Source organism: Cottoperca gobio, chromosome 12, assembly GCF_900634415.1.
Source record: "Cottoperca gobio chromosome 12, fCotGob3.1, whole genome shotgun sequence".
Lineage (NCBI taxonomy): Eukaryota > Metazoa > Chordata > Actinopteri > Perciformes > Bovichtidae > Cottoperca > Cottoperca gobio.
Genome location: NC_041366.1, coordinates 20,095,952 through 20,110,565, shown reverse-complemented (window position 1 = coordinate 20,110,565; position 14,614 = coordinate 20,095,952). Strand labels below are relative to the sequence as shown.

The 14,614-nt window shown below is 46.4% G+C and overlaps 1 protein-coding gene across 2 annotated transcripts in view; it reads left to right on the top strand.

The window, feature by feature from the left end:
• The window catches only part of dab2ipb (DAB2 interacting protein b), a 133,421-nt gene that overhangs the window by 74,442 nt on the left and 44,365 nt on the right, over positions 1-14,614 (top strand). For both annotated transcript variants that reach the window (XM_029444260.1, XM_029444261.1), the window contains one exon: positions 114-232. In XM_029444260.1, the coding sequence (XP_029300120.1) occupies positions 114-232 (119 nt within the window). The remainder of the gene's footprint in view (positions 1-113; positions 233-14,614) is intronic.

Genomic DNA, 14,614 nt, shown 5'->3' with positions numbered 1-14,614 from the left:
TACACAAATGTCGGCGTTAATACGCTTTCTGTCCCGCTGCGTCTCTGAGACTTCCCCCTCACAGAGTAGCAGTTGCACGTTTTGTTTATCGACTGTCTCCGTCTCTCCATCAGGGCTTTCTCAGTCGACGGCTGAAGGGTTCGATAAAACGCACCAAGAGTCAACCCAAGCTGGACCGCAACTCCAGCTTCAGACACATCCTTCCAGGCTTTAGGAGCGTCGACAATGACAGGTGGGTGGTGTGTGTGTGTGTGTGTGTGTGTGTGTGTGTCTGCTGGATTTGTTCATATGTCTGTTCTATCCTGGTGCCCCTCTCTCTCTGCCTGATGGCTGGTTATTCAGGTCACTGTTGACACGTGCGTGTTTGTTTTGTCAGTGTATAGTGAAAAGAAGTGAATCCTGACTCTCCAATCTGTCACTTGTAATACGTGTCGCTCGGTCTCTCGCTCTCACTGTGACACACGAGGACTCTCCTGTCGTGTACCGCCTCAGCAGTTGTGGCGTTCGACTCGAGTCTCTGCAGAAAGAAAAGGTTGAAATGTGATTTGTTTTGGGGGGCGGGCGACAGAAGTGATCGCAGAGAAAACAACCTCAGATAGAAGGTGATGTGGACTGTTGTCGCACGCCTCCGCAGTAGAACAGAGAAAGGTCTTGATGGATTGAAGTGAGCGGAGGCCGCCGCGTTTAACGACAGCAAAGCTATCGCACAACTCGTGCAGTGTAATTCCAGTCGTTTGCTCACTACTCCCCGAAACACATGCATTAAAAAACCCTCGCGCATGAACAGCGCTCGCACGGCGCTTCAGTCTCTGATAGTTGCCCGTTTCTGATACCTTCTCCTGATTTCCTCAGGAGTTCAGCCCCTCGCGTAACGACGTCCATCAGGACTCCAGAGCGAGACACGTTGACCTGCATTTCTTTTTTTGATGGCGTTTCCATGCATCGCCCAAGTAGCGGCTCTATTTCCCATCACCTCTCTCTCTCTCTGCTGCGTCTGGAAACCAGCCAAGGTGTCCATCTGTGGAGATTAATTAACGGAGGTGCTGCTTTTGAAAAGATGTTCTACAGCGTTCAGTTTCAGAAGTCGGAGCCGAGTCGCCGCCTCTCTCCGTGATTTTAATGAGGCATTAACGTCACTGTCAAACTCTCATGAGGGAACGCGAGCGATTGTTCCGCGTGGAACATAGTGAACCGGTTGTCTGGTGCACTCGGACCAAAATGAGCTCGCACGTCCTCTTCTTTATCTCGCCGTCTTTCCTCTTTCTCCATTCCCGCTTCTCTAATGCGTCCGTTTCTCTAACCTCGCTCCCATCAATCCATTTCAGAGTCATCGGTCTCCAATTTCATCTTTATTGAACTCCTTTTCTAGTATCAGCACTTATGTGTTTCCCTCTGATCAAGCACGAGGAAGAAAGCATATATTGCACAGGAAATTGCAATATTCGGGCGCCGTCTTATCTCACCTGGAACGCATACCTCATACACCTCACTTGCAAATGCACACATTGACTCCCATGTAATGATACATCTCCTTATACATGTAGCAGAGAGAGACTCGCCCCTCTGGTATTTCCATCTTCGAGGACGGTATATGGGCACGGCAAGGGATGAATATAGTAGCACGTGTGTGTGTGTGTGTGTGTGTGTGTGTGTGTGTGTGTGTGTGTGTGTGTGTGTGTGTGTGTGTGAAAAAGAGGGAGAAAGCATGAAAAGTGGCAGAATGAGAGAGTAATGTGCTGTGAGAGGAGTCAGTGACACTCCCTGTCAGCCTCCCATCAGAGCACAGAGCGGTGCAGGAGAGGACAGGCCTGGGAACTGTGCAGGAGAGGGGAGGGAGATGATGAGAGGGAGGAGGGAGGGAATCCTACACCCTGAAAACTCACTGATGTGCAGCTCTGCATGTGTGTGTGTAATGTATGCAGGGAACACTTATTATTCACTTTACTTCTCAATCATTGTGCTACGAATGTACATTATTTCATCACATTACAGCCATTTACATCATTTTGTCTCCTTAACGTACTCTCTTGTATTCTCTTATTACATTTCACCACCGTGTATATGCATGTATCAACATACGGACACACACACACACACACTTCCAGTGCTGTGATGACATTGTTAGGCTTTGCAGCCTGAGGTGGCCTCAGGAGAGAGACCTGCAGATGAGGAGCAGCTGGTCTTCTAAAATGAAATATTCATCCGTGGTAATCAGAGGCTGGGCACTCAGCGAACACTCCTATCATTGGCAAAGCAGAAGCACAGCAATGTGTGGGCGCACACACACACTGTACACACACACACAAGCAAATTACTGCTTTATTTTGCCTCAAGGAATTACATCTATTTATACTTTATTACACTCTTCAGAATATAGTCAGGTTGTTTTTTGCAGGGTCTTCAGAAGTAGGATTTCATCTGCAGACGGTGAGAGGCTGCACAGTCTCACTGAAGCAGCCGACGTGTTTATTTGGGAGAAATAACAGGACACCTGGACACACAGGCTTCCATCCAAATGCATCATAATTCAACCGAATATCTGGGAAAGAAAGTCGACGGCCATTATGCGATTATTAGGAGTTGTTCATCGTAAGGAGGTGGCGCCAACAATTATACCATCGAAGAAGATAATTACACCATTTCTGCATTTCCACTCTTTTTGTATGCATACAATTGAATCTGTGCATAAAAACAGGCGGCTGGAAACACATAATTAAATAATTGTTGCGGCTTCTCTATTACTGTAACTGCACTGACACAACAGAGGGAGCTACAGGAATGAGGAACAACTTTAAGGGAAGCAAATAAGTTATTTTGAATCTGTGGTGTATTTATTTACTATATATACTGTATATAAACCATCTGGTGTTGTGTTGTGCCCTGACCTGGAGTTACCCTCCCCCTGTATGTCTCTTGTTGTATCTGACCCTCAGTCGCTGCTGCGCCCTCATCTGATCCACTCAGACCTCTGTGCACACTGATGCATGTCAGAGTGGCTGCAGCAGAGAGCCGTGGTTGGACTGAGTGACGCATGATCTCCTCACATCGCACTTTATTTCTTATTTTTTCACAGTGAATGTTGAATTGTTTTATTATTAATGAATCAGGTGCAGCAGGGTAGTATTTGTCTTTGCCTGTCTACATATTTTGAAGAGAGGACATAGTTTTAAGGCGGTACGTGTATTTAAACACTTGAGTTTTTGAAAGCGAGTAGCGTTCCTCTGGGTGGGTCCATGTTTTGCATCGCACACGAGGACGCAGGTGAAACATAACCTCAGATATAACACCTGTAAGACCTCAAGGATACAGAACGGCTGTGTTTGATTATCATCCAGCCTTATCTAATAAATAATAATATATATATATAATAAAATAAATACTCTCCAGGTCTCTAATTCCTTTCGTCCTGTCCATGTCTGTCTCTCGGCTGCTTTCCTCCCTGTTGCATCATAACAGATGTCGCTGGTCATTCAGGGTCGTTAATATAGAGTTTAACCTATTGAGTATTTAAGAAGGAAGTGTGTGTGTGTGTGTGTGTGTGTGTGTGTGTGTGTGTGTGTGTGTGTGTGTCTGTGTGTGTGTGTGTGTGTGTCTCTCTGTGTGTGTGTGTGTCTCTCTGTGTGTGTGTGTTCTTAACTGACGATGCTGAGCTCATAACATTCTGCTACATCTACAGAATCTCAGCTCCTCTATAAGTACACGCCGGCGTGCACACACACACACACATTTTGCATCCTGTGGTGGAGCGATACTCAGCTTGACATGAGGCCAGGAAATAAACAAAGAATAAACATGAAAAGGCCCATAACTCATCTCTTTGAAGTTCTTTATTCTCAAATGAGCCGACTTATTTATGACCTTTATAATGACCTTTATTATGTACGTTAACTTTGCAGGTGGACTGACACGAGGCCGATGTGATAAATACAATATGTTACTGCATCTAACAGCTGCAGCTGCACTTTAGGTGTAAATACTTGTGTGTTTATACAACATTAAGCATCTTCCATCATGCCATCTCTTTGGTGAATCAGTCACTGTTCGGCGGTCCACCTGTAAGTTGAGTGTCCTGCTGTCGTGTCTCTACAGCTTCCCTGAGTGCGTTTATGATATCATTGCTGGTGAGGTCGTCGTCCTGTCTATCCAGCCTCTACTGTGTAATGTGAAGACTTGTCTGTGCGTCTGGAAGAAGCTAACTGATTGGGATCGTGTGCAGCAATGACTCGAGTGTTTCTACAGAAGGAGCTGCTTCTGTAACGCCGTCACTCACAGATGTATCATTTAAGCAGATGGATGAAATGGCTGAGCCGATCCCTAACATCCGTATTTCTCTTCCTGTTTCTGTCCCACTTATCTCAGACAATGTGCTCAGCGTATGCTTTAATTATGTTTGCGTTGCAGAGATACTGCATGCTGGGTGATCTTACAGCCGCACGCTGGGGGAGGCTGCCGAAGCAGTAAAGCAGTCTAGAAAATGGATGGGTACAATAAAATATATATAGTATACTGTATATATCTGAGACAAAGACACAATAACAACCACAACGCACAGGGAAGGTAGCTACTCAAGACCTGTCAGAATGTGTGTCGTGTCCGTGAAATCTCAATTCGCATTATCTTAAAACAGGATTTTAAATTACCGAGGTCAGGAGTCCAAATTACCGCAGATGAGAAGAATATATTGGTACTTAAACTCATTATCGGGGTTAGGTCTTTGCTTAATGTGTCTTGCTTGCAGTGACCATATAAGGAAGTGAAGCGGTGGTATATCAGCTTTTACCCCGTAGCTCCGAATGGCTGCCTGTAACACAATTGAAGAGCCCTCGATGCAAACCCCCCAGTCATCCTTCATAAAGCTGCACCAATGGGTGCCATGGCAATTGTTCCAGGAGGAGGTGTCGGAGTGTGTGTGTGTGTGTGAGAACAGCACGGTGAGGGAGTGAGAGACACATCCATCCAATAATCCAATAAAGTGATGCCATTTAGAGTTATTAAATTCTGTAAACATTCCCCAGGTGGTTGCACTGTAATATCCACCTTTCCTTTCTGCTCCCTTCTTCCTCTCTCTCACTTACGTATTGACATTCACTTTTTGCTCTGCCAGCATCCCGATGCTTATTAACCCTTAATGCTATCGGCCCCTGCGTCTTTCTCTATTTGACTTCCTCCTCTTGCTCACGTGCTTTCATTTCTTTTTTACTTTGCTATCATTTGTCGCTTTGCTCCCGTCTTGTTTCCTCCGTTTATTCTAATCGCTATGTTGGGAGCTGTTGTTCGGAAGCTGCAGCTCACTGGTGGCTTTCTGCTACATTAAACCCAATCCACAGACTTGTCCCCAGACCCCCTTCTCTCCTCCCGCTGCCCTCTCTTCTTCATTTCGCGCCACTGCACCAACATCCCCCTCCTCGCGTCTCCTCTTGTTCATATTTGTCATAATTTGCTAACTCCCTGCCCTGTTGTCTCTACTCGTCTGTGTGCAAAAAGGACTTCTTTACAATCTCTTCATCCTCCATCAATCCCACTTCCCTGATCCTGAAGGTCACATGCTTGTTGATCACAGGCGGTACTTTACCCTCTGCAGCACATACACACACACACACACACACACACACACACACACACACACACACACACACACACACACACACACACACACACATACACACTCTCTATTCAGAGACAGAGAATTGATCACTTCATTATGGCATCATCCAATTCATGTGATTCAGTCACTGCATGATCTTTTTAAATGTTGATTCAGTATTTCTTTTTGAATTACACACACACACACACACACACACACACACACACTGGAGCCTGTCTGCAGAAGTAATGCACTCCGTGGCGACAACAATCAAAATGCCCAGTTACATCTTTGTTGCCAATCAGAAGAAAAACAATAGCAGCGCTTTCATTTTGTTCATTGCAGCAGTATAATTAGGGAGGCTGCATCTCTCTCCGTCTCCGTCTCTGGCATCCTTCCCCTCTCGCCGTCTCATTTGCGATGCATCAGCATGATTTGCCGTAGATGAAACGGAGCTCTCTGGGTAATAATGTGTTGCGCTGAGCAGGTTTCACCTACCCACTGTGCGTCGTTGAGCGGACTAGGATCGCAATAGCATCTAAAAACTTAATGAGTCTAATTGGTTTGGTTGAAAGGCTTCGCGGTGTTATTCCTCTTTAGTCGAGCTCATGATGAGGACTTTATTAAATCAAGCGTAATGCTGTGTTGTTCAGCTGCTCAGGCAGAGGTGGGTGTTTTGAAAAGGTTAATTTGTTCTGCTTTCATAAACAGAGGGCTCTTCATTTGCTTCAAGGACAGATATTCTGTTTTGAAGTTCTAGCACCGTGTGTGTGTGTGTGTGTGTGTGTTTCTGTGAGTCAAACAGCACAAGTTGTATATACTGACGTCTACGGTTACAGACTGTCTGTTTCCCAAAGTAGCTTAAGTACATTAATTAAGATAAACTCTCCTAAATGAGATTGATTTATGTTACAAAGGACGTCGGCACCGACTTTAACTGTTGCTTCTCAAACATTCGGGAGAGAGCCGTTTGTGAGCGTTTAAACAAAACAAGAAAACAGGAAGTGAAATCCGTTTTCTTGATCAATGTTTTCACATGAACATGTCCATACAAGCGTTTCCACAATCCAGAAAATGTGTTTTCATTCTATTAAAGAGATAAGAAAAGGTTGACACACAGCTGAGAGGCCAGGAGGTGAGTGTACTGCAAGTCTTCTTTAGTAAACTGAACAAATGGATGCACAAATCGTCTCCTTCAAAAACATCCACAGATCTTTTCACACACAGCTGACAGCAGTGTGATGCCACGTGCACGGCTGCAACTCACTTTTCATTATTGATTAATCTGCCAATTATTTTCTAATTGATTTAATAGTTTGGTCTATATCAGAGGGTGTTAAACATGGGGCCCGGGGGCGAAAACCGGCCCGCCAGAGGGTCCAATCCGGTCCCGCGGGATGACTTTGCAAAGTGTAAAGATGAGTTGTTTTGATCATAAAGTAAAATACTGTTCCAGATACATGTGATGAAAATGTGTTGTGCCTTTGTAGATACACACTGTGATCTGTGAGTTGTAACACACATGTGTAAATGATAAACTGATACTACTGTTGAAATTGCTCCTTTGTTTCTTAAGAAATGTCAGGTTGTTCATAATGTTTTGAACATTTCCAGAATGTATTTGTACTTTTTTGCACTAAAACGAAGGGAACATGTGGAGTTATTTATTTACAGGTTATTATGCTGTGATGTTACTGGTCCGGCCCACCTGAGATCACATTGTGCTGCATGTGGCCCCTGAACTAACATGAGTTTGACACCCCTGATCTGTACAATAGCAGAAACATTTATTTTAAATGTCTTGTTTTGCCAAAACATTTTATGATGATATAAATGGAGAAAAGCTGAAAACATAATTCTCTGTAATTCTTTGCATTGTTCTGACGATCAACGAAGTGATCAGTCGTCTAAATGCATGTGGCTCTGATGGAGAGCCTTTTGCTTGTTAATTACTTTCTTTAAGGAAAGTGTGCGTCCCTCGTCCCTCTGGTGACGCTGTGACATTTACATTGTACTAAATTAGGTCCAGCGTATTCCAGGGAAGCCGTGCTGTGTATTGCTTCTCTGATCACTTCACCATCTCCCATCATTTGTAGCAGATTCTTCCCGGCCGCCCTCGTGGCGTTGACACCTGCCCGGCCGCTAGGTTTCGGTGGCTCGGTTGATGTTTAACACTGCTGGGCCTTCTGTGAGCCCGATCGAGCCCTGGCCAAGGGTCTCCGCTCTTCCATTCTCTCCCTGGGTAATGAGTTGTAATGGATAGCGCCTTGAGCGTGACAGGAATACAGAGCGCCCCATCAAAGCAGCTCCTCGCGCATCCCTTTAAAGGACTGCTCGGTACGCATGCAAACACTCCTCTCTTTAATCTTCTCTTCGGGCTCTTCAGTTATTCATCATGTACAGATATTGTCGCCGTCTTGAAGGGTCATCGTCTCCATGAAAACTGCAGGTAACATGTACGGTTAACGTGTGACACCAGCGGTTTCAACTGTATTTGTTTGGGTTGAGGATCCGTATATAGGCGACCCTGTCTTCTCGTGGTGTGCAATCGTTTAGTAAAAGCTCCTATATTGCAAACTTCAGGCCTGTTTGCGTCTGACGTACTGTGCTGTGACTCTCACTGCACTTTATCCGAGCGGACTAACCGGCGGGAGACGTGTAAGAAACGCTTCAGTTTCCCCATCGTTGTAATTAACTGGTGCTAATGAACCGTGGCAATATCCACGTGGCCCAAAACGAATCTCCAGGAAATGTGAGCTGAGACTTAGGCAGGCAGGTGTTGTACTCTCATGAGATGTGGTGCGAGAGTACGCTGAGGTTTGCACCGCGACCTAGCTTACTGAAGATGTTTGCTGTGTTAAGTGACCGTCTGCCTGTCCAGTTTAAATCGTTTGCAAACGGCAACCTCTTCCAGGTTTCTGCAGACTGATCAGCATCGCTGACCCACATTTTGGTTGAGTTTTGGACTTTGCGTGGACTGATTCACATCTCAAAACATGTATCGCGTGTTATATTTTGTTCCACTTATGGTAATGTTGCACCTATATAATGTGGTGCATTGCATTGTGGGATTGTTTGCAGAGAGCAGTATACATGCCACGGACTACATTACCTCATACAAGCCCGTCTCTGTTCTATCATTGACGCCTGTGTGTAAGCAATGATGCAACACTTGTGTGTGTTTTAACTTTATTAATGTTCAGCGTATTCTTGTTGATAGGTTACAAAGTGTGCAGAGAAACCTCGGTGTGACGGAGCACTTTAGACTTTGATGAAGCTCGATGGGCTCTCGGCGTGCTTCACCAGTCAGTGTCCCTCCTCCAGACACGGCCTCGTTAAGGACTGTCGTGTCTGCGTCGAGCCTCGGACATTGTGACTCTTTATGAGGTAATTGAATAGTTGGAGAGACAGAAGAGGCAGAGATGCACTTCGCTGAAATCTCCCGTTTTTACTGATTTTGGCTCAATATTCTATATCTCTATTATTTTATCCCGAATTGTTTCAGCTTTAACTTCTTTGCACACATCTATATGCCATTTATTATGCTTTGTTAATAAAATACTATTGCTGTGATATGTATCGAATAGAGAGCCTTGCACATGTGGCCTAACAGCAGCACAGCCTTTGTTGCCAAATGTTTTTAGCCACATTCAGTCTGAGCGCGCCCCACTGACTAAATCAATATTTATATAAGGAGTAAACCAACCAAAGAAACCAACATTTACCAAAGAGGTTAATCATCCCGACATTGCGGAGCAATTGCACTGGATTGCAGCAAACATTGCTCTCAAGTCATTAATCTATAATCCACAGCATTATCTCTCCTTCAGGAGGAAGCTACTGAGATACCTTCCATGATTTGTTCTGTTCAAACCAACAATGTGACTCAGAGCTCAGTATGTGCACCCTCCTCCACACCCTACTGTGTGGTCATTTGGTTTAAGCGTGCACTAGTGTGTGTGTGTGTCATGTGTCCAGGAGAACAAGGGGGTAAGGGTGATGTCATGTTTGATGACATCATTGCAGACGTGCAGGGAGTGCAGATTAGTGGCCACCGTGGCTCTTCTGAACGAGCTCTCCACACAGCTGCCCTGCCTTATGTGTGTGTCCTGCCGCAGCTCTTAATCCCCTCATGCCAGCTCTATTAGTGTGTAAGCTCTAGAAATAGCCTCAAACTCACCCCTATCTTCTCTGCCAGTCTACCAATCCCAGCTCAAATTGAGCATGGCAAAAACCCTCCCACCCACATTCCAGTCTCCCTACTACCAACCCTTTGGCCGGCCCCATTAGCCAAGTCACTTGGCCAACGCTGAGCTCCAGCCTCTCATGTACTGTGTTTTTTTTCTTCTGTCTGAGCCCCAGCATGAGTCCTAGTCTCCCAGCTGAACCGGGTCCATGCTCAGGGCAGGTTGCCGGTACATGCAACACTCCCTCAGTCCCAAGCGGAGGCGGTAGTGGCTGACAGGGAAAACAGAATATCTCGCACTAGAGTTGACAGGACAAAGAGCACACACACTCCCACTGGAGAGACACACAAGGGGGGCAGGGCCAAGCTAGGCTGCGCCACACACACACACACACACATGTGATCCACCACCCCCTTCACCTCCCTGCACACTATATGCAGGCTCCTCCCTGCGCAAGCAAACCGAAATGGGAGCTGTAGTCAATCACTGAGAGTGGGTTTAGCTGGAGTTAGTGAGAGGGGGAGAGACAGCAGGAGGAGAAAAGGGGACCAGTCTTCATCATCCCAAGACCCGTGTGTCGGTGTACATGCCGAATGAAAGAAAGCCGAGAGAAGAGAGTGTGTCCCATTTCACAGACACAGGAAGTAGGGCATGCTCTGTACAGGGTGAGCAAGGGAGGGTGGGAGAAGGAAAGGAGGAGAGGGAGCAGCGAGAGAGGGCGAGCATTGTAGCGCTTATTCTCCACCCCTTGTCTTAAAGCAGCAGCAGGAGGAAAGGGAAAAGGAGTCAGGGAGAGAAGGAGGACGAGAACCGCAAGCGAGGAAGCAAAGAGGCGAGCAGCGGTCTGCAGCGGTCTGCATCGGCAGCAGGGGGGGGGGATGGAGCTTTGAAATCGCCTCTGCCCTCATCCATCCCTGCCTCGCTGCTTTTTCTTTTTTCCCCCTCCTCTCTTGTTCTGGCTCAGCCTCGGCTTCTCTCTCCGCCTGCCTCTGATTGTTCTGTGGAATTCTGACAATGCCTGGTGAGTGTTACTCCTGCTTTTCACATGTCACTCGCCGTCCTTTGTGCGTCGGTTTTGCTCGGGTTCATGCGGCGGGAGATTATATTTCCTACGCGAATGTGTGGCCACGGACAGACGAGAGGATGCTTCATTCAGACCGTTTACGCTCCTCTGCCTCTGAGCCGTCCAGCTGTGCTGTCCTCCTCTTTCTTTGCTTCTCTCTATCAGTGATGATGCAAAAGAGGGCTGCTCTTCTGAGCACGCACACGCACACGCACACGCACACACACACACACACACACACACACACACACACACACACACACACACACACACACACACTACTACATCCTGCATACATTCAGGTTAGCCATTATTATGTAATTGCTTTGAACTCCCATTCTCGCTTTCATTCCGAGCGATGCATTTGTGAAGCGTGATGTTTGATGTGTACGACACCAGAGATGATGAAGAAGAGAGGACTTGATTGTGTCCTAAATGTAGCAACATCACACAACGCTGGCCTGTGTGACGGAGGGCAGCCAGCTAACACACATCAGATGACTGGGCCACGCTGTGAGGTCAGCCGGCTGAGTTTGGCTTCGTATGTTGGAGGCAATTAGCAGTTTAAAGGAAGCGAGCCGAGTGTCCCACGGATAGAGAGTTCGAGTCTCGGAGAGCAACAGCTCATTTTTCTTATTGTATATGCATTTCCTTCACAAGAGATGACAAGATGGGGGGGAGAAAGGCTAATCTCTGTACTCGTCTTCTCGTCCAGGCCTCGGGGAGTTTATATTCAGTCAGTGCGAGTTATCCTGTGAGCTGTCCTCCATGTATTTACATTTAGCGTTGAGATTATATAAATGTATTTCCTGACAGTGATTTGATTTTGATTTTCGTGCATCCGTAGTCCAGTTAACGCACCACACACACGTTTTACTGTTGGCCGCAAAACATACTACACACACACACACTACTTACACGCATGGGATTAGTCAGCAACCACACATCAAGTGTAATTAAGTTATTCCGGTTAGTTGAGTTATTGCATTTGAACGCGTCTCATTAAGGCGACGGATACAACACAGACCCGTCAGTCGCCGCTCGACACAGCCCGACCTCCCTGCCACATTATGGAGGCAGAGTTCAGTGAAACAGCTTCTGCTGGAGAACAGCCTTCATCCAAACATTTACTTTCCTCGCTTCACGGGAGAAAGCCATCTTGTGTTTAGTAAACGTGTAAATGACAGTTTGATGGCTGTGTGGCTTGTTTACTGCAGTATGCAGATATGTTTGAGTGTGAGAGCTCAGCTGGTGGTCCTCTTGATTGCAGCCTGCTGCTGAACCCTCCAGAACAAAAGCGAGCTTGACTCCGACATATTATGCTACAAGCTTTTTGTGTCTGTCTGTATTTGTATGCAGGAACAGTGTGATTCCTACCCCCCCCCACCACCACTATGTCTGTTTGCGTGCATGATGCAAATGCTTCTGCACAGATTTAATAGAAGTGCACACATACTGTTTGCAGATACACATGTGTTTTCAGCGTGTGTTTTTGGTACGATCCATTCGTACTTCAGGTCAGCCTGAACACTGAGCTGTTAGTCATTTTCACAGCCTAACAACAGACAAAGACGGGAGATGATTAGAGAGCACGTGAGACAAGCGGGATGCAGATCAGAAGACGAGGCACAAGAGTCTGCTATTGTTAATGTTCCAATGCTGTGTGCTGGTTCATTCTGACTAAACCTCTTATGCAATGTTCATCCACCTTCCAGGATGTTGCTCTTGATTTCCTGCTCTTGGGCTGAACTTATGAAATGAAATGAATCACATATAAAGAGTCAATGCTTAGCTCTGGACGGTATCTTCGTCCGCCACGTCCTTCCCATATTTGTGCGTCTTTTCTGCGAGTGTTCTGTGTAATTACTCTGTCCGAGATCATCTCTGTGATGTCCATTGATTTACTGAGAGCTAGTGAAGTGGAGCGGGGCATTTGATCAGACACATGTACGGGAAGGGAGGAGTGGGTCAGTGCCGCACCCATGGGCCACGCCACTGGGGGTCAGTAGGTCTGAACCATTAGCAGTTTACAGAGGGGGGGGGGGGGGGGGCAGCAGTCACAGTTTAACACTTAATCAACAACATCAAAGCTCAAGACTAGCGTGTGTGTGTGTTGTCTCTACACAGTTATCTACATTCTGCAAGTCACCATCTTCAGATGTGTTGTCCAGAAAGCCACGTCGATCCAACGTAACCATATAACACATTTAAATGATCTGATAAATGCATACAGTCGTCACAAAAGGGATGTTTGTCTTTGAAATGTCGACATTTTGGAGATGCGTGGTTTTCAGAGGACAACAACAATATGTAGTTTTAATCCATAGCGTTCACGATTGATGTGTTTCTACATTAATAGTTAATACTACTTCCTGTTTGTTTAATTCATGTGTTATTATGGAGGAGGAGGTTTGAACTGGCATCAGATGTTCTTGATTTGAATCCACCAATACGTTCAAATACACAGGATTCAAACGTTTAGAGGATATTCTACACACACACACACACACACACACACACACACACACACACACACACACACACACACACTCATTAGTCGAAATGATCAATCTGAAACATAATTCCGAGCATGAAAAGAAGAGGGGCCTTACATAAAGATATCTTAATTTCTGAGGGCTGGTAAACAATTTAACGCTTTGAAATGTGCGATGCGCGTCGTGTATGTATCGTCTTCCACCTCGCTCGCCGTTGTGAATGACGGATGCTTGAAGCAGGCAGACGTTCAGCGACACTCTTGTGGGTCTCCTCAGCTCTGCCTGGGAGAGGATGAGAGAGGAGCATATGCTCGTGACGGGGCAGTGTGTTGTGCGTTGTCAATAATTGAATCCCTTATTGGCTCTGTCCTGCCCTAAAGGCCGGAGCGCGGCATCAACACGAGAGGCTCTGGAGCATCAGTCCTCCAGGTCTGTCCCTTTATCTCTGTACGTTGTACACTAAACAAACACGCGGACCGGCCGACGTCACCGCCCCGTCTGCATGATATGTGTCTCTGGACAGTGAGCTGCTTTGCAGAGATGAATGATGGGATCTTTAATGTCTCCAGTGCTTTCCATTTCCTCTCGCTGCTCTTTCTGTGCCTGCTTCTAGACACGGAGACGCCGTCTTCGCTTAGCTTGATATTATAACTAGAGCGATAAATAATATCTCCGTATGTTTATGCTTGGCCACAATGCACCGTGTGTGTCTCGATATGATCATTTGAGTAAACTGATGTGAGTGTTAAAGTCAGATTGGTCTTTGGGAATGTATTCTTCTTATGCTTATGTTGTTAGTGTTGATGTGAGTCAGTCTCTTCATCTCTTTCTCCCACTGACTTCCTCTCGCCCTGCCCTGTCTTCACACCTACTTGTCCAACACGTCTCGCCCTCTCTCCATCCGCCGCCCAATCCTCAGCGATGCAGACTTGTGGAAGCTTGCCTGGAATGGCCTGTATCCACGATTATTGGTCTGTCTCTCCCTCCCTCCCTCCTCACGTCTGGTGGTGCTCCACTAAACAGGTTCGCGGTTAGCAAGGGAAACGTGTTCAAGGCGAGGCCTCTCCGGGACAGACAGACAGTTAGCCCCGTCTCTCCCACCTTCTCTCGTGACCCTGTAGCTGTCTGCTGCCGTACACCTGGCTCATGACCCGGCACATAGCCGCCCACACACTCCTTGGCACAATTCTTCTCACAACATCACATGGACTACAAATACATTTACCGTTTGCTGGTGCGTGCAGCCACGGAAACCTCGTCTGCACACACTAATGCACATATACTG